This window comes from Podarcis filfolensis (assembly GCF_964270895.1).
Source record: "Podarcis filfolensis genome assembly, chromosome: 12".
Taxonomy (NCBI): Eukaryota; Metazoa; Chordata; class Lepidosauria; order Squamata; family Lacertidae; genus Podarcis; species Podarcis filfolensis.
The window spans coordinates 45482074-45508743 of record NC_139614.1 but is presented as its reverse complement, the minus strand read 5'-3'; the positions used below and the strand labels follow the sequence as shown (position 1 = coordinate 45508743).

Genomic DNA, 26670 nt, shown 5'->3' with positions numbered 1-26670 from the left:
TTATATAGGTATAAGAATTGAGTTATGGAGGGGGACAGCATTTTATTAGATCAGTTTAGCTTTGTGTAGGGATCTACAAGCATCAAACTACATTAGACAGAGTACACTTAATAGCTTGACATATTCCTAAAGCACCTAAGTTAGTCCATTAAAGTATGTCCCTTTATATAATAATAATAATAATAATAATAATAATAATAATTTTTATTTATACCCCGCCCTCCCCAGCCAAGGCCGGGTATCTACTTGGTAATTATATCTTGTTCTTGGGGCCACTGGCTTGGTCTGCATGTTACGCTCTGCCAAATGATGATCTAGCAAAAATGTGAGAGTGTATGGACTCCTGGAGAGGTAGAAATCATGCTTATGTAACTTCTCCCCTGTCGTTTTTCTGGCACTATTCCTGAGCTTAAGGCATGGTTTGGCTTAGTATGGCACACAAACCTAGGTTTAGGTCTCCCAGGTAAATCACAAGATGTAAACTGAGGACGGACCTGTGACTAGTCTGAAGGGAGCTAAACTGTGAGCCTAGGTTCAGATGACACATGAACCATGGCTTAGCTCAGTGTGGAGTACCAGCAAAATGATCAGGGAACAATCTTTCTCTCAAAGCCCATGCATTTGCACTAAGCCGTGGTTTGGCTTGACATGATGTGTGAACCAGGCCAACTTGACGATTCCCAGGTAAGATCCTCCCCCACTGTGTGAGCAGGGTGGACCCTCTCCCTACCTGGCCTGATTACCTTGGCAACGCCTCCCCAGGCGGGATTGGGCAACTGGCTGAGGTAGGCGGAGACCTCCAGGTATCCCACCTGGGGAAGGCGAAGCCAAGCCTGTGCTAATGGTGCCGCATAGGGTCCCGGGGGCTGCGCGCGACCACGCAAAGGGCGCCCCCCATTTAATGTGGGGAGTGGTCATTGTCAGATGGAGATCAATGCTGCAGTCAATCAGCACAAGCAATCAAGAGAGCAGAAGAACGATCCAGTCAGGAAAACTGCAGGTTAATAGGAAGAGCAGCACCCATCTCTTGTGTCCTAAGCTAGACTGCGTGCTGTGTGACAGCACTGAAGCCTCTTCTCCTGGGTTTCTGTGGAACCCAAAATGAACTGCAAGTGGTGCGATGAAATCCATATGGACTGGTGAGCGACCCATCTGCTGCTCTCAGTGACCAGATTTAATGTCAGAGAGACAGAGGACAACCTAGTGCTTGTCAGAAAATGTATCAGTAAACTACCTTTGGGATACTTGGCACCACTTCTTTCATGTATCCTTTGACTTGGCCCTTCTAATGAGGTCAAAGCTTTCAGGCATGGTGACTGTGGAAACCAGTAATTGTAGTTCAGTTGCTCGCAGAAGACCCCCGTGCCAGGCACTCCCTACACTATATGCTCTAAAAATAATTGCACATTTTAAAAGCATCACCTGGTTCAACATGAAATAAATTATGTTTTCCTCTAAACAATAAATGTCATTAGGCAGCAATGTCATTTAACAGCACGGCACATACAAATTCGCTATGTTATGAGTTGCAGGGATTTCTCTAAGCTGTGTAAGCGTGGATCATTTTTCAAAGTGTGAAGTGCATACTGTCAAAATATAGCCTGCGGTGTTTTTATTATAAATAGGTAGTTTATTACAGGCAGTATACACAATTGTCCAAGCAGCTAGTTACCACCCTTAAAAGTATACCATGATGCTAATTCTATAGGGAACATTGAAAAAAGAAAGAAGGAAAGCGCAATTAAAGAAAGTCCTCTTTGGCTTGCATGGCATCCTAAATGACATATAGCAGAATATCAAATGCTGCACATTGACAATAATGTGACATTTCTCTCTTCCTCCCTTGTGTTTGACCTTCTCTGTGAACTGCTCACCCCCCAGAAACAGATTATGTATCGTCAAGTATTGCTTTACTTTCAAAATTAAAAGGTAAATGGACCCCTAACCATTAGGTCCAGTTGTGGCCGACTCTGGGGTTGCGGCGCTCATCTCGCTTTATTGGCCGAGGGAGCCGGCGTACAGCTTCCGGGTCATGTGGCCAGCATGACTAAGCCGCTTCTGGCAAACCAGAGCAGCACACGGAAACGCCGTTTACCTTCCCACCGGAGCTTTTTAACTACTTGCACTTTGACGTGCTTTTGAACTGCTAGGTTGGCAGGAGCAGGGACCGAGCAACGGGAGCTCACCCCGTCGCGGGGATTCAAACCGCCAACCTTCTAATCGGCAAGTCCTAGGCTCTGTGGTTTAACCCACAGCAGCTTTAAAACACAATAAATGCCATCATGAAAAGGTTTGATTACAGAAGTTAGGGAACAATGAGGAACAGTGCCCCTGCTTATTATTTTTCAGTTTTAAAAAGTTGCACAAATTCAATATTTGCAAAATATATTTATCTCCCCAGTTGTATTTAAGCTGTTGCCAACTCTTCTGGGCAGTTAACAGAAGAGAGAAGGAACAGAACTAAGTATTTCTTGTTCTTCAGTGAAATGTCTGTGAAAGAATCTTCTTCAGCTAGAAAAAAAAAATCCTCAAACACTAGAGGATCAGTGTAGGGCCAGCTATCTCCACACTCCACATCTAAACAATTTTTTCATTTTAATAATAATAAAAGTAAAACATGAAAGTAAAAAGAATGCAGATCCACGGGGGACCTTTGTATGGAGGTACTCGTAACATTTAATTCATATCAGGCAACCTGTTGCCATATGAGGGAGAAAAAAATTATAGACAGCACCAGACACTCCAAATAATGTTAAATACTGAGAGTAATAAAAACATCTGGCACACATAATAACAAATACCTCTATGATGATTCAGGGCACTACAGGGAAGGAAGGAAGGAAGGAAGGAAGGAAGGAAGGAAGGAAGGAAGGATGGAAGGAAGGAAGGAAGGAAGGACCTGAAAGACAGGGCAAGTGACTTGTCAAGATTAATGCAGTGTAAAACCTAAGCCAGCTCCCAGGTACAAAGTTCACATAAATGCCCAGTCCCATTGCTCATTGCAACTTGCACTTAGAGGGACAGTAAAAACAAAGAGCCAGTTAATCTACATGTTGCGGCTCAGATTTCTACACATTTCCTGTCAAGCCATTTTTAGGTTGTAGTGATGATCTCGGACCTAGTACACATGACAGGCCAAAGTACACATAACCCAGAATGTGGCAGTCAATGCTTGCGACTGGAGCATGTGCTAATAACAAGTTCAGCATCAGGAACCATTTTGGGGTGAAATGGAGTGCTGCTAAGTCTCTCTGAGTATAATTGCGTGCAAACTCTAACCCATGATGCCATAGGCGATTAACTAAACACTCTACTTGAACCATTGTCTTGTACAGAGGTCAGGTAATTCGCGATGAGAAGCACAGGTTGGCCAAGTGAGAACCATTAGAAAAGAGTGATTAGTTTTATTACTAACACCCCTGTGGTAATGCTGATTGCACAGGGGTTTCCGTTTGGGCTGATTGTATACTAGGCAGTAAATGCTGACCACGTTGCTTCTAGCCGGAGCTAAAGAACCTCAGTGCACTTAATAAAATCTCAAACAAACAATCTCAGAGGCACGACTTTCTTCTCTTTTCTTGTGGAGCTGCAGATTAATTTACTGTTATGTAACATGATCTAAGGAACCTCGAGAGAGATGAAATCAGGATACAGCCACATTTCTACCAGACAAAATTAGTACGGTGTCTAGAGGCCCAACTAGATGTAACACAGAAGTCTGTGATCAGGAACTCTCTCTCATCTTAAAAAGGTTAATACAAGCTGTGCATGGGATGGTGAACTGAATCAGAACGGAGGTACCAGGGGAAATGAGGAGGTTTAATACTTTGCCCCTCCTGGGTCCCCTCCCTAAGAGCTGCTATTTGTCCCAGGGGAAACTTACAGGTGTTTATATGCTACCTGTATATTTTTCCACACAGAGCTTGAGGAAGGTGATTTTAATCACTGTTCCCAGCCAGATGGAGAGGACCTTGCTGTTTCACATCTCATGGGGAAACTACTCTTTCACTGTGAAGCAGGCTTTCTTATGGAGTGAACAAAAATTGTTTGAGATGGTGGAACACAATATATTTAACCACAGAGTGATTTTTAGAGCTGACAGGCTGTCCTGGATTTCTTGGTTGAGTTCTTGGAAACCAAGCCTTATGAGGAACAGTTGAAGGAGCTGGGTGTGTTGAGCTTGGAAGAAACTGAGAGGAGATATTATAGCCATCTTCAGATATTTTCAGAAACCCAGCCAGATGGGCGAGGTAGAAATAAATTCTTATTCTTATGCTTATGCTTATTCTTACCTCAAGGGCTGTCAAATAGAAGATGGAGAAGGTGTGTTTTCTCCTGCTCTGGAGGATAGGACTCAAACCAATGACTTCAAGTTACAAGAAATGAGATTCCGACTAAACATAAGAAAGAGCCTTCTGACAATGGGAGCTGTTTGGCAGTGGAATGGTCTCCCTCGGGAGGCTGTGGACTCTCCTTCCTTGGAGGTGTTTCAACAGAGGTTGGAGGGCCATCTGTCATGGATGCTTCAGCTGAGATTCCTGCATTGCACTACCCAAGTATATCGTATCCTCCCTCAAAGAGGGCACGTGTTGCAGTGCGACCTGGCAACCAAACCCTGTGTAGTGGGTGGGTACGATTGGATAGCCACAACACCCTATTGGTAGGTCCGTCGATGCTGGGTTTAATCAGACCAATGGGATGCTAGCCAAATGGATTGAGGGACCTATATATGCCCATGCACATGACCCTGAGCTTCCTCTTTGGGACAGTGCATCGGAACACCCGCCCACCTCCCCCTATATTTAGGGCTTGCGCTTGACCTTGCTATGCCATTGTGTGTTGTCTGTCGTTGGGACAGGAGCACGGCAGGAGTTTTCCCCACTTGGCTGATTGGCTGTTGCCATTTGGGTTTCACCTGCCGTGTAACAAATCATCACAACTTGTAAGGTTGCAGATAGGCTCTGGTTCAGGTGATAGGGATGGGAGAATGGTCTCTCCATCCCTATGAGAAAGGTATTCTGTTAAAGGAATCCAGGGACTCAATGGTTTGGTCAACCCTGAGAGGGGTTGTGCCCATGCCTGAGTCCAGGGGGACATCTGGGTGGTGGACTAGCCTGACCCCGGCTTTCCGCTGTTCCAGGTGTTCACCCTAGGCTGACCTATGCTGGTGCCCTGGGTCAGCGCTACCTGCCACGGTGCAGGGAGCTAGTTGAACCAGAGCCTATGCAACCACTCACTTGATGTAATCAACAAAGTTGTGGCCTAAATTCTGCCAAAAACCAAACCAAAATTTGAGACTTGTCTGAATTTATTTAAGGGGGAGGTTAAAAGGTCTAAACATGCAACTGCAAGACTTTTTAAATGGAATTGTCAGTAGCAACTAGTGAACAGGGGAAGTAGAGTCCCCTGATCAGACATAAACCACAGATACTACTGCACAGGGCACTACCTGGCAATAGAGAAGCCATGCTTGCTCATAAGGACATTGATCTCAGTTACATTTGTGGTGTGGGAAAATGATGTGGTGTATGTACACTAGGCACACATTACACTTTGTTGGGACAGGAGTGTTTACAGGGGAATGAAGAGAGCTAACTTTGTAAATAAAAGTGAAGGACTATTTGATTTTTAGAGGCAATGCCACAGTCAAGTTACAGATCCTTAATACAAGTCAAGGGAATAGTAAGACTGGGCCAAATGTTTTGGCCCAGCAGAATTCATTAGAAAGGGACAACCACCTTTTCCAAAGTTTTAAGAGCCAAGATGGGCATTCTGAATGGGGGAGGTGAGGGGGTTTTTTTTTGGGGGGGGGGAGAAATTAGTTAGCTTACAGTTTTGAGGTGGCCTAATGCCTTTTTTCTTCCCCAGAGGTGATAACAATCCCCTGCCCAAATATAGTGCTCCTGGAAATGATGCTATGTTATCAACAAGTTTCTGGTCTCGATATGAAAATGCATGGCTGGAGTCATGCTTCCAAGTTGCTTGGAGTGGCTTTTACCTTTATAAAAGTGGCCAAGTTTAAGTGGGCTAATGTGGCAGGGTCTGTGAATAGCCTCTTTCACTAATAACAACTTCTCCAAAACTTCTGCAAAATATCTGGCTACCGTTGTGCACCTAGCAAATACAAAATTAAACACCTGCCTGCCAGACACCTGTATGCTGGAGCTGCGGAGCCATCTGCTGCACATACCACATGCTTTTATTTTATTACTTCTTTTTTAGGCTGGGTTGTCAAGGGAAATCATTAGAAAGAGAATGTCTCTGAAAAAAGGCTCTAGACAGCATGCCAGCACAGACTGCACAGCAAAGGATGCCAGGCCTGCCAATAGACACTCCCTGTCACTTTTATGCTGAATCTATGCACTTACCAGTGCAGGATTTGCATGAGAATCTGAATGCTGAAAGAGATATTATCATAGTCCTGTTGGAAACAACCGTGGCACAATGGGAAAGATGGTGTCCCGCCAAGCATTTCTTCAAACTTTTAAAAGTCTAATTAAAACCGCATTGCAGTGGAACATACTGCTTCAATAAAGCAGAGAAACAGCCCCCATAGATATAGCAGCTGTCTATGGACACTCCAGACTATACTCTCTGCCTCCAAAGACACTGAACTTTGCAGCATCAATTTCCTAATTTTGTTCTATTTCCACGAGCTTCTATAATGGTTGTATGGGAATGTCCACAGGAGTAGGAATATTTTTGCAACAGCTTGCAAGGGTGTTTGTGGAGGGAGAAGCATGGAAGTAGGTACAAGAAATGTAAGGATTCATTGGAATGGAATGGACATCTGTACGAGGAAATTTCAGAGGGGCGGTTGTGTTAGGCTGTTGCCGTAAAAGCAGGGAAAGAAACAAGCAAACTCCTAGGGCGCCATAACTGTTGTTGGCTTTGCTCCTTTTTTAAAATGAAGCTTGAGCTTATGAGGTCATCCCCTGATATCAGAGGCGGTTTTAGCCGAGCACACCTGGTTTGGCCACACTAGGTGCTGCACTGCAGGGGGGGAGGCAACACAGCAATGCTGTAGAATGGAGCTGAGAGGCAGTGGGGTGGATTTTGGCACCACAGAAGATGCTGCTGAAATTTGAGAGCCCCAAATACGCCACTGCTGAAATGGAGCAACCTTGCTGAAAGTAAGCAAGTCTTGGTCCAATCAATGTCTGGATGAGATATAGCCTAGGAAACTGGATTCCATGATGGAAGAAAAATGAAGGTAAAATGAATACATTTCCTTTCCTTTAATCTTGGTGCTAGCTCTCTGTTACTTTATCCATCAATTACAAGCTCCAAGGTTGCATTCAGTGGGGCTTACTCCCATGTAACTGCAGTTATGGTTGCAGAATAAGTCCTTAATTTTAATTGTCTTCCCCGCCTGGAGCCCACTTCTGATTGTATGTCCTCTCTAATTTCACAGTGTAAACTTTTCTGTTTGTTCCCTTCCTTTTCTGTAGCTCTCATGGCTTCTAACGTATCTGTCAGTTTCACCACATCCATATCTATCAAGTCATTCCTTCTTTTAAATGCCTCTATTTTTTTCTCCAACCACTGAAGCTTTTCTCCTTCTGTGATACTTAATGGATGTTTACTTTACGCCACCCCGTATTCTTTTTTTTACTCCTGCTCTCTCACTTCCTGTTTGTCCCCAAAAGCAGCGGGGTGGGCAGAACCATATATTCATTCCTCACAGTACCTCAAAAAACAACACCTTAAAGACCCAGCACATTCATGGTGGCATGAACTTTCATGGGATACATGCCATTTCAGTCAGAAGCAAGGCAAACACACTGACAACACCAAACAGCAGAAGCAACACAAGCAATAACAGTGAGATTCCAAGGAAACCTTGTCCTAGATTTGTGAATGTGGATGGTCAGAAAACTTTCAGCAAAAGGAGCAGATGTCTTAGCTGCTCATTATGCAGGTCAGGAGAATTTGCTGGTGTATTATATGTCTACCCTTACCACCTCGGCAGTCTAGTGGTTAGTGTATAAGACAGGCAGAACTACCTTATACTCAGATAATCAGTTCTTCAGGCCTGTACTCACTGGCATCCAAATCCTAGGACAGAGGTCTTCACACTCTGAAACACTGAGCTAGAGATGCTAGAGATTAAATCCAGGACTGCAAAGCAAGGAGCCATATCTATGATCCCCTAGCATCCCTCAGGCTCTTAGGACTTGAACACTTCTAACCTTAGGCATGCCACTCATCTCTTGGTCATCTTGATACAGAGGCATATCAGTGACATAGCTTCACAAGACAAACACCAAATACTGTATCACGTTAATATTGCTTTGCCTGTGTTTTAAATGCTTTTCTTCCTCTACTTGAGGATATGTTTCCTAACTGGAACTGGCAGGAGCGGATCTACTATGAACCCAATTAAGCAGAAGTGATTTTAGTCCACATTGCTTACTTTTTTGGGCTCTAGTGGACCCAAACTGAGTCACACAACTCAAATTGATTTTGGGTTGTATATATTTCAACAATCCCAAAGTTTCAGAGTTAGTAGCACAGATGCTGTAAAGGTGGAGTGATGTGTCGTGGAGCAACCCCATTGAAGAAGATAACAGTCATTACCCAGACCTTGCTGCTGTTGCGAAAGGGCCCCCGTGACAGTTCAAGCTTCAGAGCTCCCAAAATGTAGGTCCATCATCGAGGACTGGATAAAAGTAGCACTAGCGCATAACCAACTTCACTGTTTTCCACCTAAATTCTGTGCCCACTTCAAAGTTCTGGTTTTGACCTTTGAAGGCCTTCATGGAATGAGACCACTCATCTGTCTCCATAAGCACCTCTCTGAATCTTATGACCTTCTTCTGAAGCTCTTTTTTGGGTGCAGCCTCTGGGTGATGTGTGGCAGGCGGCCACTGGAGAAAGGGCCCATTTAGTGGAGATACTTTGGTTATGGAATACCCTCCCCAAAGAGTCCCATTTGGCACCTTCTTTATATTCTCTTTCCAAGGCCTTTTAATCTGTTCCTCCTTTAAATTTCTTTTTGTACAGGCTATATTTTTTATGTTTCGCTTATGTTTTATGCATTTATTGTAAACGTTCTTAATTTGCTTTCCCTCTTCTTTGTTGTAAGCTATATTGAGAACATGGTGATAGGATAGCATATAGATCTTTTAGGTAAATAAAAAGTTTCTTATCACAGAATACTTTCTGAAAGGGTCTACAGTTCAGTGGCAGAGCACATAATTTGCATACAGAATATATCCCCCTCCCCCTGAATCTCCATTATTTCTGGTTAAAAGAATTGCATAGCAGTTGTTGTAAAAGAACTCTACCTGAGACCCTGGAGAACTGCGGCCTGTGAAACTAGATAATGCTCAACCAGACAAATCATTGGTCCAACTCACTCTAAGGCAGCTCTTATACATATTTCAGATTTTGAATATAAATACCATGGTTTAAAGTGCTTGTGAAAATGATGGAATAGTGCTTTGAGATCTCCATAGTATTTTTTTTTGCATACCTTCAATATCAAACCCAGTGTTTACCAATCCTGTCCGATGTTCATGCTACACCAGTCATCTCAGATTTTCTCATAAGAAAAAACTATTCATAACACTTGGAACATATTATTATTAAGCACACTAACATTTCGTTTCAAAGAGAACTCCACAATGCAGTATTTCTCAACACTGCGTGAAATGTACAGTAGCCTAGCGCACCTTAAAACTCTGACGTCAACGGCACAGAAATCAAGCGAAAGAATGCATTGCTTCAGGAGCTAGCTGTTTCTGTGCATGGGCACCGAAACGCACAAACATAAGAAAACGCCCCCAAAGCAACATTCTGCAGTTATCCTCCCATTTTTAAATCACCCATATTTCATCCAGCATCATGCAGAATGTCTTCTGATTTATGGTAATTGTCAACAAAAGCAGGATGTGGGTGGAGAACCCACATTTATTTCAACCCTATACTTACTTACACAGGATTCGTGTGTACTAAATGCTACTACCACTACCGCCACCACGACTAATATAGATTTTTATTACACACACACACACACACACACACACACACACACACACTATTTTCCTAGGAAGCAGGTTCTTGATAGATCCAAACCCCACCCCCACCCTGCCGCCCCTGATTTCTTCTCTGCAGTAGCAGATGCCAGAAGCAGCATCTGATACACTGGTCACCTCTAGTGTTCTCCCAGCATGTTCATGGCCTCGAGGACTTGGAGTGGGACTAATTTCCATATCAAACCCAATTTAGATGAAACATCTTGGTTTAAAAAAGAGAGAGAGAGAGAGCGCCAGCGCATCAATAGCCCCTTGATTAGATTTTTATCTCCTGAGCAGACAAATATGAATATTTATTACCAAGAATGCAGATTCCCCCCTTTTTTTGCTCTTTCCATTGCTCTGATCTTGAATATTATCCACTGCTAATTTTTATGAAAATTTGGGCAACATAATGTTTTCACATAAACTGACAGTTCTCGAGATAATCCCATTATTGTTTGGTGGAAAAATGACAGTTCCCACTTATTCATGTGTTAACGAGGGATTAAGTATTGTTTTTCATCGCCATAATGTTAAGATGGACTGGAAATTAAAAACTGAACATTGTATAGGAGAGCAGAGCTTTTGTGCACCAGAATTTGTTTGCATTCTCTTTAGGGGAATCTGTAAATTAGCAGTTTAACAATCAGCATCTTTTATGTCCCAGCTGAAAATGGCATCATGGAAACATCAATAGCATTTATAAAATAAATTCATTATCTTTCCTGCTCACTGCTCACATGGATGCGCGCTCACACACACACACACACACACACACACAAATAGCATGCATGACATCTCACAAAGAAGGGGAAATATAACAAAATTCAGTGTTTCCTGATTGAGATAATGTTAAGAATTTTCACCTCTGTGCGACTGATTTTCTTACTTTGACTGGAAGTGTATTTTCTTATTCTTATGAACGCATCAGCTACATGATCCTCGACGACTGTTTGGAAGCAAGGGCCCTTAAAAGCAACAAGATCAGCTTACAAGAATCTATATGTCAACGTATTTTATGTCAGCGGTTGAATGGCAGCATTTTTAAATGGCCCACATTCTTAAGGTGATTCACAATAACATTCTAAAACAACAAAACAAAACTAAATAAATTGGCCCATTAGCTTCTCAATCATCCAAGCCAAATGCCTTGTCAAATAGGTCAGCTCCCCTTCTCTGGGGGGCTGCTTTGTGGGAGAGAATCCGGGTCCTTGTAGTGTGCCGGCAGTGGGCGGAGGGACGCAGCCCAGCATCAGGGTCTTTCCCAGGGAGTCTTCTCTTCTCATGAGGTGGCCAAAGTATTGGAGCCTCAGCTTCAGGATCTGTCCTTCCAGTGAGCACTCAGGGCTGATTTCCTTAAGAATGGATAGGTTTTCTTCCTCAGTAGCATGTTGTATGTCTTCTGACCTGAGGGGCTCATCTTCCAGCGTCATAACTTTTATATCCCTGTTGTTTTTGTCCATGGAGTTTTCTTGGCAGGGATACTGGAGTGGCTCGCTGGTTCCTGCTCCAGGTGGATCACGTTTAGTCAAAACTCTCCATTATGACCTGTCATAGCATAGCTCATAGCTTCTCTGAGATATTCAAGCCCTTTCGCCACGACATGATCCAAGAAGAAGCCCGAGATTATACTAACAAGCAAAGAAGGTGCTCATAATGGGGAGAAGCACTCTCTAAGTCAGGGCCGGGGAACCTGTGGCCCTCCAAATTTTGTTGGACTCCAACTCCCATCAGCCACAGCTGGTAGGGCCAATGGTCTGGGATGATGAGAGCTATAGAGAGCCAGTGTGGTGTAGTGGTTAAGAGTGGTAGATTTGTAATCCGGGGAACCGGGTTCGTGTATCCACTCCTCCACATGCAGCTGCTGGGTGACCTTGGGCTAGTCACACTTCTCTGAAGTCTCTCAGCCCCACTCACCTCACAGAGTGTTTGTTGTGGGGGAGGAAGGGAAAGGAGACTGTTAGCCGCTTTGAGACTCCTTCGGGTAGTGATAAAGCAGGATATCAAATCCAAACTCTTCTTCTTCTCTTCTATAGTCCAACAACACCTGGAGGGCCAAGTTATGCACCTGAACAAACTTCTACATACAACCTATTGTTGGTAATATCAGGTTTATATATGTGATAAAAAAATGAATATTATTAAGTTCTTTATCACCGTAACCATCTTCACCAGTGGTACCATCAGAACAGGATTTTGGAGCTGACATCCAGGATTCCACTCAACACAATGAGCAAGGGAGGGGCCCCCCAGATGCAGCAGGACATTTCAAAGTGAAGTAAAACAAAAAACCATCTAAAGAGGGGGCCTTGTAAAGCCATTAAGCCCAGTCTAAAACCACTGAACTGCACCCACTGAAGGTAACAACAAGAACAATAAAAACTTCCAACTTGGGGGAAGGATCCTGAAGTTCATCTCAGTGAATTCCCACAAAAGGCTTACAATTTCTTATCAATGTGTGAACGCCAATGTGTGGAGGCGCAGATTGCAGCTATAACAAAGGCGGCATTTTTTCATCTCCGCCAAGCTAAGCAGTTGGCTCCTTACCTCTCTCGCCCTGACCTAGCCACTGTGATCCACGCGACGGTCACCTCCAGACTGGATTATGTAACTCACTCTACGTGGGGCTGCCCTTGAGACTGACCCAGAAACTCCAGCGGGTGCAGAATGCCGCAGCGAGACTCCTTATGGGGTCTTTGCTGCGAGATCACATTCATCTGGTGCTATACCAGCTGCACTGGCTCCCGGTGGAGTACAGGATCAGGTTTAAGGTGCTGGTTTTAACCTTCAAAGCCCTATACGGCCTAGGACCCTCGTACCTACGGGACCGCCTCTCCTGGTATGCCCCACAGAGGAACTTACGGTCTTCAAATAAAAACATCTTGAAGGTCCCAGGCCACAGAGAGGTTAGGCTGGCCTCAACTAGAGCCAGAGCTTTTTCGGCTGCAGCTCCAACCTGGTGGAACGCTCTGTCGCAAGAGACAAGGGCCCTGCAGGACTTGACATCTTTCCGCAGGGCCTGCAAGACAGAGCTGTTCCACCAGGCCTTTGGTCAGGGCGCAGCCTGACTCCCTCCTTTGGCAATCTTTACAAAACTTTAGTTTATGGTTGCCATCAATTTGTATTTTAATTAATTTTTATAATGTTTTTATAATGTTGCACTGTTTTAGTGTTGTTAGCCGCCCTGAGCCCGGCTTCGGCTGGGGAGGGCGGGATATAAATAAAATATTATTATTATTATTATTATTATTATTATTATTATTAGGTGGTAGCCCCTTGAAAATGCAACTGCATGGAGGCAACCTGCACCCAGCTAGCCATGACCCACCTTCCCATGATAGTAGAAAACCCACATTTTAGCAGCATGAGCTAGTGTGGTGAAAAACCACCAGAGCCTATAAAGAAGTTATAATGTAAGCATTGGTTCTCCCAAAGCAGAAATATAATTTTAAAAACACTAAAAGACATGCCATACGGAGCAGCCTCCCTATGGTTTCTTTTTCAGGCAGTTGGCAGGTCACAGATGTGGATGTGTGATCCAGCCTTAAGACTAAATATAATAAAATGTTCTGTGGTGCCACTAGGCTGGGGCCAGTAGTTCTATAATAAGAGTTCCACTCCCTACATTACACTACCCAGCCTGTGGTCTAGGTACGCCTCCGAAAACTGGTTTTTTTAAACTCCACTCTCCCCCAACTTGATGATAGCAGGACTCTGATAACAATGAGATTTATGGAGGAGATCAAAAGCATAATACTGCCTGAAGGGCTCAGTTATTTCTTTTATAGTGGTAGATAGTTCCCACTGAAGATAAAAGACATGCTCTAAAGACAGAAAAAAGCAATGCCTCTTTGACAATTAGAGAACCACAGGACTGGGGAAAACCAGTAGAATTAAGATGTACACTAATGTTGGAGCAGTCACTTGGTACCTTGGGGTGCATGGGGTACTAGGGGAGGGGTAGTACCTCCGATGGGGGACATGTCATGCTCCTTCTGGGGTAGTTTGCCTTTGTCCACCTTTGGTCCCCACCCTGCACTCAGCTCTCACCTGTGGCTCTCAGAAGCTGTCAACATGTGACAGTGGTCATGCCCTGGGAAACAGCTTTGACTGGCCAGTTAAACCAGGTGAGGGTAGTCGATGGGTCTCAAACCCTTGTTGAGTTAGGGTCTTCCCCTGCATGTGAAGACAGGCTCTGATGGATTGAGTGAATGAGACCAATAGTGGGTCCAATGGTCAAGAAGGTGTTTTCTACACACACTGTAGAGAGAAGTGTTCAGCATAGGAAGGTAGCCCATCTAGTTGAAGGAAAGCTCTAGTCCTAAACCTTCGCTGCCTTGTGAAAAATCGTTGGGACAAAAAAAGGCTAAGGAGTAAACACTATACAAATCCAGACTGGAGTCCCTACGACAGTTGGATGCCTCCTTCCAGCAACTCCTGCAGCTAAGCAAAACACATTGTTCTGCTTTCCTTTGGACCACATTAGCAAGGCCAAAACAGGGAGCCTTGTGGTCTGGGCAGCCCAGGACCTCCACAGAAACTGCCAGGCTTGTGTCCCATGGAGGTCACTTCTGGGCTGTTAATGCAGTGGTTTGAGTTCACCCCCGAAGGCACACTCCATTCTCTCTCAAGACAGACAGAAACCATCAACAACATTTGGTACCTTTATAACATACACAAACACACACACATTGTTGTATCCAGTGCCAGTCATACTCAACCACTGCAATTAATAGACATGAATAACCAAGGTCCATTAACTTCAATAGGTCCCAGCTGATTACTATGTTAATATTCTGTATGGCTATTTACAATCCAAAGAACGGTATCCACCTCTTTAGAAGTTGTGAGAAAGATTTGTGCACATAGAAAAAGGATGCAAAAGCTCACGAATCAGCTATCTTCCACTTCACCAAAACCATTATAACAAAGGTTGAGGTCAGTCATTTTTAATCTTTGGTGGAGCAACCCCATACAGGTTAGTAATTTCCCCAAACAATGAATAAGCATAGCACGTTTTTTGCAACCAGGGTCTATATTGTATGGCATACTGGATCGTAAAACAAAACACCCTCTATTTTAATTCTGTGTTCATGTTTCAACATGCAGCCAACAGGTTTTCTGCTAGCCTTTCCCTTTTAGCAATTTGCTTCCTTTCAGAGGACAGTCTATGGTTAAAAACCAACAACATTGTCAAGCCCAAATACAAACTGTAACTTGGATTAACATATGTTCCGTGTATTGATTATTATTTTTTAAATAGCCCAAACAAAAGCAAAATAGAACATATGCATTCCCACAGCCACAAGGCATATACCTTCCCTCTTTCATTTTACATGTTGCTGAATAAAAAAAAAGAAAAAAGGAATTACTGCTGCTACCATAGCAACCGCTCAATCACTTCACAATTCTGCTAGTTTAAAAATCACACGCGCTATTCCGATACAGAGGGATTCATGAGGCAACATGACACTTCACTATTGTGCTTTTCGCAATGTTTCAAGAGCACAACACGTATCAGAATAAACTGATAGCTGCCTCTGAATTTCAGGAGCCATTTATAACTTTTTATTATCATAGCTCCCTGTCATTTCCTTATGCAAAACGTGCATGAAAACAGATGTAAAGATATTTGAATCGCAAGATAAGAGAAGAGATTACAGGAGACAACCCGTTTCAGAGCTGAAGCTGCGACCTGTCAGTCACAAGTCAAAATACTTCTTCTGTGCAGTATTCAAGGGGGGATAAACACTTTGATAAGTGACAGAGGGAGTTGCACTGGATGGGCGTGTGATTAGCTTTAATCACAGAAGAGTCTTCCTGGAAGTCATTGTCACGTTTCAGTTTCAAATAAAGATAATACCTGTAGTGTTTGCAGGACTAGGGGCATATGTTTCCACAGATCATTTTATGCTTGATTTAAGCAGGATTGCTCGAACAACTGCAGCCCTTGTATCATTTGAATATCTGCAATCCTGTGCATACTTGCATAGTAATAAATCCCACTGAGACTTACTTTGGGGTAAATATGCACAGGCAGGCTTCTATTCCATAGGTACTTTCGCATATAGACCTTAGATTAGCATAGGCTGGTATTCTTGCCACATTATTGTCTAACTTGTGCTTGGCCTTTCCCTTCCCAAAGACCACCTCCATACCCTCCAACATTTCTCCAATGAAAATAGGGACATCCTAGTCAATAATAATAATAATAATAATAATAATAGTTTTACCCTGCCCATCTGACTGGGTTGCCCCAGCCATTCTGGGGGGTTTCAACATATATAAAACCATCACAAAACATGGAACACTAAAAACTTCCCTATACAGTGCTGCTTTCAGATGAGTTCCAAAGGTAGTATAGTTTTACCTATCTTCTTTGCTTGGGGGGTCACATAACTCTATACCCTCCAACATTTCTCCAATGAAAGTAAGGACTTCCTAAGGAAACGCGGGACATTCTGGGATCAAATCAGAAACCGAGACAGCTTCTGTAAATCTTTCCAGGTCATTTGACCAGCATGACTAAACTGCTTCTGGTGCAACAGAACACCGTGACGGAAGCCAGAACACATGGAAACACCATTTACCTTCTCGCCACAGTGGTACCTATTTATCTACTTGCACTGGTGTGTTTTTGAACTGCTAGGTTGGCAGGAGCTGGGACAGAGCAACGGGAGCCCACCTCGTCGCGGGGATTTGAACTGCTGACCTTCCGATTGGCAAGCCCAAGAGGCTCTGTGGTTTGGACCACAGTGCCACTTGCATCCCAGTCTTGGGTCAGTAATTGTCTCTAAGCCTAACCTACACCACAGAGTACGAGTATGATGAATAAGGGATACAACCTGCTGCCCTCCTGAGTTCTGTGGAGAAAGGTAAGGAATATATATATATATATATATATATATATATATATATATTAAAAAGGCTCCAAACAAACAGGACAAACTAGACCTGTTATGTGCACATTAATGGTCATTAAAAAACCACAGAACATTTTAATAAACTCTTAGTATTACAGTATGGAGAATGCAAATAGTATGGTTTTGATAGAACTGATCTATCAAATGCTGGTGGCAAGTCTGGGTCATCCGAACCAAGGGTTCTACCCTTTTTATCAGTATGTGTGAAGGTTGAAATCTCATGGGACTTACATAATAAGACACCGTGACACGACTGTGAATACTTGCTGTTTGTGATACTGTTACTAATTTTCTTTGAGCCGCAATACACAGCCGCATTATACCTTGAAGACGTGTTTTCACAATTATGTGCTATGCTTCAAATTTCCTCGCTTAATTACATCAGCGCAGATAATAATCTCACAGTCTTGTCTCCAGGAGGCACACACTCATTTGTAGAAAAAAACTCCCTGCTCTGTAACCTTCTAGCACAGACGCCAGTTCAGAAAAGCAATCCCATTGACTTCAGTAAAATCAGAATTGCATCTGGAAAGCTGCTAACCTGTTTAAATGCCCGAGGGTTAATTACTTTTCCCACAAACACCCCAATCCTAAACACATTATCTGGAAGCAAGCGCTATCGATTTCAATAGAATTTACCTCCAGGTAAGTCTGCTAAGGTTGCTGCCTTCGAATTACGTGCTTAGCTATATATGTCAAGGGACAATTCCTTACGTCAGGGAGCCTTCCCTCCAAACACATGAAATAAGACAGGCATATGTCATGACTTGAAGTATGAAGCACAATAAATAAAAGACTGGAACTGCATTTTTAAATGCACAGCTCATGCATACATGTGTAAGTTTGGTGCACGTGTTAAACATATATGTACAAGATGTAGCACAAGTAATCACAGACTTTGATGTTCATGCATTTGCTTGTTTATTTTATGTACATCCCGCTTCTTAAAGGAAATCGAAGTGGTTTACATAAAACATTGAAATATGCTGATAAGTAAAAAATACACTAGTTAAATCCAGCAGAAAACAGATTATCTAATTAAAAGAGGAACAAACCCCTGTCTTTCCTCCCCACTACAGAGCATGTTCTCCCTGAAATAAGAGCATGTGTTGCGGTAGGGTCTGCCAAGCCAACCCTCTGTTGCCAGGCAGGTAAAAGTGAGCTGGCCTGGGGCAACAATTGGATGGCCGGGTTGCTGGGGCAAATTGCATGTTGCAATGTGGTGGGTGGGACCAAAGGCTTTAAATATTTGGGCACTCAGCTTTTGCTTTTGCTTTCTCTTTCGCTGAGTGCATCGGATCACCCACCCACCCGCCCTGAGTTCCGGTTGACCTTGCTATGCCTGTCATGGGGCGTCTGCCGTTGGGGCAGGGCCTAGTAGGAATTTTGTCCATTTGGCTGATTGGGTGGTGCCATTTGGTTTTTGCCTACTACTTAGCAATTCGTTACAACTTGTAAGGTTGCAGCTAGGCATTGGTTATAAAAATTGGTGGAGGAGGGGTAAGGATAGGCTGGGCCTGCCCCTCCAATGGTGGTGTGGAAGGGAATTCCGTTAAAGGAATCCAGGGGCTTGCCACGATTTCGTCCAATCCCTGAAATGGGACCAGGGCCAGCAAGCCCTGGGGAGCAAGTTGGGTGAACGGTGAGGGACTGTCGCTCAGCTCAACTGATCCCCAATATTGTTTTCCCTTCACTGGCTTCCGAGGGAGTTCGGAAAGTCAGTTCTGTCCCAGGCGGGGGGAAAGATAGTCTTAACCAATGCCTAAGCAACCACTCACAGATTATGTATTTTAATAAAGTTGTGGCCAAAATTATGCCAAAAACCTTAAACAAAAATTATGTGTGAATTGTGAATTATTTTGAGGGGTGGCTTGGGGGCCTCGACACGCAATGTATAGAGACTGCATCTCTGCCCACTGTTTGTTTACCAGCTGCATTCTCCCCAAGAACGTCCACCTTGCAAAGAAAAAAATGCAGCAAGAACTCTGTATCCCTGATTCTGTAAAAACTCCCTTTAAACCTTGCTTGGGATTAAGTCTCATTTAACCAAACAAGATGTGCTTTTTAGAGGCAATCCTCACTGGAAGCTGTTTGCATGTTTCTCCCACTTTAAATGGCAGCCATTGCCACTGGGACCCTGATCTTTGGAACCAATAATTTCAAATAGCGGCTTATGCTTTTGTCAGGATCAACAGTGAAGGGAACAGAGGGCCGTCTCCCATGCATGTGATAGTCCTAAACCTGGCCAGTCCCCTTTATCTGCTATTCGCCACAACTGCAAGTGATTTTTGAGCATCACATACAGTTTGGCCCTTAGTAAGCATGCGCAGGATAGCACTTCAAAGCTCCCAGATGTGGCTGCTTGTTGTTTCACTGCAATACAAGAAACTCTGGATGTGGAATAGTTGGAAAGCATGTAGGGTTGTGGTGGCTTTCCTTTGGGCAGTCAGAGCCTCCAATATGCCACAGATGCTTTCAGACATCCTTGCAAACCCAGCTGATTATCTGGAGCTCTTGATCCACCTATCACAATGAATTCCTGACTATCAAGAACACTTTATCTCTTACATATGCAAGGATACAATTGATGGGTCCACTTCCTGTCCCTGTTGAATTTCTCTGCCACTCCCCCTCTCTCACACACACACTGCTTGGTTTTCAGGCAAGTCATGTTCTAGGTTGCATTGCAATTGAAATAAAGGTTGCTATTCTATTGCGATCTGAGGACAGGTCTTCCGTAACCTAGACAACGTAAGTGTGCATGCTATCGAGTCATTTAGAAGTAAAAATATTACATGGGACACCTGAACAGTGTAAGAGGAACAGTGGGGATTCACCTATCTCTTGGAGGGGAATAAACTTCTGCAGAAATGCTAAAAGTGGCTTGCTACTTCTTTGTAAAAATAACACCAGAATTTACAATCTGGTGTAATTCATGGAAAGTTCTGGAAAATCTTCATTAATAAATGATGAGCTATCAGTACAGGGTTGTGTTCTGATTTATTTATTTTTTGCCTAGTGATGTGAGTATAATGACTTAGAAATGTGTTATATTTATACTTAAAAAAATAGCAGTTCACAAGCAGGCTCATCTACATATTGGAAGGACAAATACATCAAATTTAGGTCCCTGCGGATCTTGAGATGAAACAGAACTTGAGTGAAACCAGGTGGGAATAATCAGACACATCAATTGCTTTGTTCGTCCTAGGGGAGTTTGCTCCTGACATACTACAAAGCTAGGAAATCTATTTCTTAAAGGCCACAAAGATTTACTCATGTGGTAGGTGGAATGTGATATTGTATTATGACAGATACAACAGTCTAATAATCAGAATTTTTAAAAGCCCTTAGGATGATTAACACAGTTCACATACGAACATCCGCAAGATCTAGGATCTTATAAAATAACAAATCAAGCATTTTAGATAATGACATGTACTGCAGTCACCTACCTCCCCCATGCCAATCTGCAAAATTTTCAGTCCTGTTGCTTTTTCAAGCTTGTCTTTGTTGTCAGCTGTTAGGAAAATTAAAGAACAGCAGAGTTAAAGGAAAGTTGAGAATGAAAGGGTTTTGCATCATACACTTTCATCACTGCTGAGATGCCAAATGTTTTCCCACATTCATCCACACAGAATCCCTGTCAGTTGGATTATTTCAGTTTTACAGGGATGGGTTGAGGAATCAAAATGTGCTCTCAGCTAATCATTTAAACCATAGCTAAACATTTGAACCTGGACTCAAGTTCTTAGACCAACTGGCTCTAATTGTCACATAGGATTACATAAACCAAGAAACAGAGTTTTCAACTAATTAATAGGGTTCATATCCTGTCCATCAGATCACCTCAGGTCTGATAACAATATATAAACCAAAATCATAGAATTTCCACATACAGTTCTATATATAGATATTAGCACTCAAAAGTCATAGAGGCAGACAAATGTTTTCTGCTGGGTCCGAAAGATGGACAGCCAAAACACTTGGCAGAGGATGTTCTTCAGCCAGGGAGCCATTACCAAGAAGGCACCCCCACCATGACCCACAGGGCTTTGCAGCTAATATCAGAGTCCATCCACTTACTGGGTCACATCAACACCATAAATTTAAAGCACATGTCTTCTCCTCAAAATTATTGGTACTGTAGTTGGTAAAGGGTGCTGTGAACTGTAGTTCTGCAAGGGAGTAGTTCTACAGCTCCTAGGAGGTTTTTTTGGGGGGAAGCCATATGTTTTAAAATGTGTGCTAAATGTACTTTAAAGATATGGTGTCCTCCTGAGACTTCGGTCCTCATGCAATCAGTTGCTGGACCACATGGGTCTGCTGGTGTTCTTGTATATCTGGTAGATATCAGATAAAGCTGCTGATTTTATACACCAGGGTCAATCATACTGCTGTTCAGGGGTTCTGGTGAGTCTAGATGAAGTGTCCAGCCTGCTCTGCTCTGAATTGCACTCTTCCTAAAGTAACAAGTCTCACACTTGAAAGGCATTCCTGAAAGTAGTGTTGCTCTTGGGTCAAGAGGTGATGGCAATGGCCAGCTCTGTATGGTTCATCAATGGCATCCATTCTTAGAGAAGTTAGACCTGGCCACAGCCTTTCAAAACTTAGTTACTTCATTGGATTGTAATCCTGTCTAATGCTCTATTCCAGCATTCAAAAGAGAGGACAAACTGTGTACACCAGTCTCGCCCCTCCTGACTGCAGGCAGGATTCTAAGTTTCTGTCATTGCTGGTTCATCCTTGATCATATTTTATTTTACTTTGTTATTGTGGGATATATCTAGCCTCATATAATCAACATGCTTAACTCTACTTAATTCATGAAGGGGTTAAGACCATAGAATAAGCTGTCCTGCCAGGCTTAGCTGGGTCACTTACTGTCACCTTGGAAGGGTTACCAAACTCTTTGTTCTCTCCCTTTCCACTGTGAACTCAACCAGTAAAGACATCTAAGCTGGATGCTCCAAGCTTACAATGAATGGCTTTAGCAAGCCATCTTTGTCATTCCATAGAAATAATTTAGAAACATTTACCACAACTAAGCTAGGTTTTGCTGCCTGTGTTGTCTATCTGCTGTATGGAAAAGCACATAAATCTGACGTCTGAAGAGTTTGTCAGTAAATTTACCAAACATATGGTCTCTTTCCATACTAAGATAAGTGGAGAGTTTTAAAAGTGACTTAGAAAGGGATATTGTAAAGGTCTAACAACCTGTATTTCCACACTTTACTTTACTACATGTGCTGTGATTTTAAAATCTCTGCTGAGGCTCTCTCACCAAAGAGTACTTGCCCTAAACCTCATCTAGGGAATTCTCCATTTCTAGTATTTATTCTTTTAACCAAATTACAATGCTAAAACCCAACAGTTATATTGCTTTACCCTAATGTAATGTAAGCTACCTTAGGTGGTTATTTTGTTATTTTGTATATGTGGGATATACATTTTAATATAAGAAAGTAAAGAAAGAAAGAAAGAAAGAAAGAAAGAAAGAAAGCAAGCATGTACAGTGGTACCTTGGTTTAAGAACAGCTTAGTTTATGAACAACTTGAATTAAGAACGCTGCATACCCAGAAGTAGGTGTTTTGGTTTGTGAACTTTGCCTTGGAATAAGAACATGTTTCGCTTCCTGTTGAGTGTGTTCCATTTGTAAATTGAGTCCCCCGCTGCTAAGAGAAAGAATGCCTTAGTTTAAGGATCCTTTGGTTTAAGAACGGACTTCTGGAATGGATTAAGTTCATAAACCAAGGTACCACTGTATATGCCCCACCTCATGTGGAGGTACTTGTTCATTCAATCATACCCTCATTGAAATTTGTTTAGGTCAGAAGACTACTGTCAGCCCCACATTCTTGCAACAAATCACATGGAGGTCTCCGTGCCTAAGGACTGAACTTTATTCAGTTGACAATCTTGTTCATTTCTTTCTGGGGGTGGGGGTGGCCTCAGTGTCTAAATATATGGAATTTGCCATGAACATTCAGCTCTTTGCCCATTTCTACCAGTCTTCTTAATCCCATAAACTTTTGAACACTCCCCTTGCATTCTAGTTCTTGCACTCATTTCTAGTGCTTCAAAAATGTTTTCCTCTTTTTGCTTTCAAGCATGCTCAAGAGCTTTCCTGGACTGCAGCCTAGAAGTGTAGATTGATAGATAATTCAATTCAGTATTGCTATTTAGTTATTTATATAGTGCTTCACGCATTCAAAGACTCAACTAACATCAGTCCATTTATTTATCCTTACAATTCCCCAGAGAGATAGCTAAGTAAATATTATTAAATCCCCTTTGTACAAAGAGAAGGGCAAACTGAGGCAAAGACGTGACTCAACTCTCCCTAGCTGCTCAGAATCAATGCTGAGATGGGGATTAAGATGCAAGCCTTGTTGAGAGAATAATGATTTCAATGTGTAAACGCCTACGTATTTCTTGCAGTATATATAAATGCATTTTCATCTACATCAGTGATCACATTGGTTTGGTACATGTACTAAACAACTTACGTCGTTTCTTTACATACTGGAATAATTAAAAAGAAGGCACACTCAAATCCCACTGATTTCAAGTTTGATGTGTAAAGTGAACGTTGACTCCAATATGTTATATATACGTCAGCAAAATACTGCAACCTGAATACGCTCTGTTTCACAGATATTATACAAATTTGTAAGAAAATGGAAGTTATCTGCCAATACTATGTATCTATTTATACATAGTTCCTATCAGACAAAGCAAGCCTTGGACAAAATTTTAGGCCTTTCACCATGGCCATAAAGAAAACACACAATATTGAGGTGTTTTCCTGCCAATTTACCCCTCAAATCAGATAAACCTGACAAAAGAAGAAAACCTAACATAATCACAGGCTGTGGTGCTTGACACTCCCATGACAACTGTTGTAAGAGCTCTGACTTCTGCATGGAACTTTCCTGGTCACTGATGCCAGGGCTGACAGGTTATTGAATGTTTATGAACATGCCTAGTGTTCAGTATTTTACAATACAAGGCCGAGAGGCAGATGAGGGTGTGGGAAAACATTGCTCCTCTGCTGTGCTCATCAAACTACTGGTCATTTGCTAAATCAATATATGAACGCTGACTATGGAGATGTGTGCTATTGGTATGTGTCAATAGTGTGTCTGAGTACTGAGTAAAAGTTGGAATAGGTCCATGTGTAAACTGGGGATCGTACAAAGAGAAAATGGACACTGAGAAGATATTATCCACAGAACGACATGAGTGAGTTCACACGAGTCTCCAGTTGCCAAATTAGTAATCAATTACATATTAGAACAACATATTAATAACTCCAGATATTCAAGCTTCCTCAAGCACCGTTTATATTTTACTCTCTTTTTTAAAATAATTTTTATTAAATTTTCCATTTTAACAATCCAATCAAATCACATTAAGTATTCCAAATTATACAAATACATATCATATAGTCCAAATATTCTGCCAAATTATAAATTTTTGTTGGGGCTTCCCATGCTTCAAGTTCAGTGGGGTTCCAATCATCTTATGTTTCTACTGCCTTGAGTTTCCAATAGTTCCTTCTTTAAATCTTCCTGTTGTTATCCTTCCTTCCGTTTATATTTTACTCTCAGAGCAGTTAATGTGAAGTAATCTCAATAACTTAATTCACATGAGCCCTGTGAGGAAAGTCATAATCAGAGATACTGACTTGCCCTATTCCTGGGTCATCCTTCTTTGAACATCTTTGAGTGAGCTTCACAGCTAAACGGATATTTCTCATGTCCAAACCCAATATTCTAGCCTTTATACTGCATTTCACTAACTGAAATATAGCAGTAGTTTCCATACTTTTTCATACCTTGACAATAAACGGTCCCAAACATCCAGGACCCAGATCCGATGTTCCTTTAAGTCCCTTGTTCTGTATTAGTTCATGCCTCCTGTTTCCCTTTTCTACCCAATAAACTAGAAGTACATCTAGTCTGGGCTTGCTGCAGCGAGACTATGGACTCGGATAGACTGGTAACGAAAAAGCGATTTATATGTGTTGTATATGCGATAGAACATTGTGCCACCAGATGGCGATGTGGAGTCCCATCTTTCTCTGCCTGTTTTCCCTGTTTAAATTTACAATGCTTTAAACTGAAACGCTTTTCTGATGTGTCTAGACCCGGCTCATATTGATGGAAGTAATAATGGCAATTCGTGTTCCTTCATTATTATGAATTGATGGTTTGAAGTCCTTGTAAGGCAGAAGTGAAGATAAATGACACCTGTTACACCTTTTAGGAGGTGTTCAAATCAAGATTACCTTGGCATTATCAAAACAAAGTGTAGTGTGCCGGATTTAACTTTATTACTCAAAGCTCTGTCTGCAGTCCCCAAAATGAAGGGTTTAATGTTGCTGGTAGTGACACTATAGATTACCTTGGGGAATTTTATCCCCTTCCTGTAAGAAATAAAAAGTGTTGCGAAAGAGATCAGGGGGTGGGCTTTACCAATCATTTCACAGTATGGAGATATTATGCAAATCTGTGTTGGTACCTGTGAGATGTCAAAAACTACAGATTTATTCATTCGGATCGAAAATCCAAGGTAAAAAGCAGAACGCAACCAAATTTTTCATAAACATATCTTGTGGAAAAATGAAAACCACACCCTTCTAAAAGTCTTTAAACGATCTATGGCATGTTAAAAGCATGTGCACAATTTTCACAACATGCATTAAGTTTTGGTGTGGCAATCCTGATTTGTATTGATAAATGTGAGGAGAAAAAATGGACAGTATTCAGTTAAGGCTGCAGTCCTCAACACATTTGCTAAGATATTAAGTCACACTGGACATAGTAGAACATCTGAAGAAATATGCATAGAAGTGTGTTCATCAGGCTTTTTTTTTTTAAAAAAGGATGATATGGTATGAAAACAGCTGTGTGCAGATTTGTGAGCTGAAATTTTGCTCTCTGCTCAAATGTCAAAGACATATTGGGAAACAATTACTTACAGAATTCATGGTTAAAAAAAGAAAACAAACAAAAACAGAACCGTAGAAATACACCTGTACTATAACATTTCCTTCAACTATTTAAAATATAATGAAGATAGCACACATTGCAAGGGAAGATGAAAAAAAAAAGTACAAAAAAGTGAGCTGCTATTTTAAGGAAAGGCAATGAACAACATATGAATTTCTTTTTAAAAAAATCTCCCCATGAGACAAAAGGGTTTCTGAACACACAAAAAGAAGTCCATTAAAATTAAATTCGGTAGATGAAGGATATGCAAATCACCTGAAGAAGTGGAACCCTATAATGTTCTCAAAATTCGGCAATAGTCTATTTAATTAGTATTTTAATTTATCAGAATAATTCTTTGCACTTGACAATTCCATATAATTAAGCACGTAGCTACAGTGGAATAATATCGCCTGCTCGCTTTATACCAGTTATTTTAACCTGGAAGAATATGTAGAAGTTTCTTCTGTGATCTAAATTACAATGGGGACAACTTAATGGCTTTGCTCTATTAAGCGGCACGACTGGAGGGTTACTGAGTGTTCAGAGAGGTAGAGGTTGACACAGCACAGGGCCTTGGATCTGACTAAAGGAGAGATGAGGCACTTTCTGAACAACGTAATTTATTTCAGTGGCGTGTGGGAGACGGGTGGAGAGAAACCATTTCACGAGAAAAAACAGCCGAAATCTTTAAACTACATCAGAATATGCAGCAGACTTCAATGAGA

At 42.1% G+C, this 26670-nt stretch overlaps 1 protein-coding gene across 1 annotated transcript in view; it reads right to left on the bottom strand.

The window, feature by feature from the left end:
- PTPRN2 (protein tyrosine phosphatase receptor type N2) overlaps window positions 1-26670 on the bottom strand; it is a 601734-nt gene that overhangs the window by 248783 nt on the left and 326281 nt on the right. The window contains exon 12 of the mRNA XM_083579333.1: window positions 20401-20465. Coding sequence (XP_083435459.1) covers window positions 20401-20465 — 65 coding nt within the window. The remainder of the gene's footprint in view (window positions 1-20400; window positions 20466-26670) is intronic.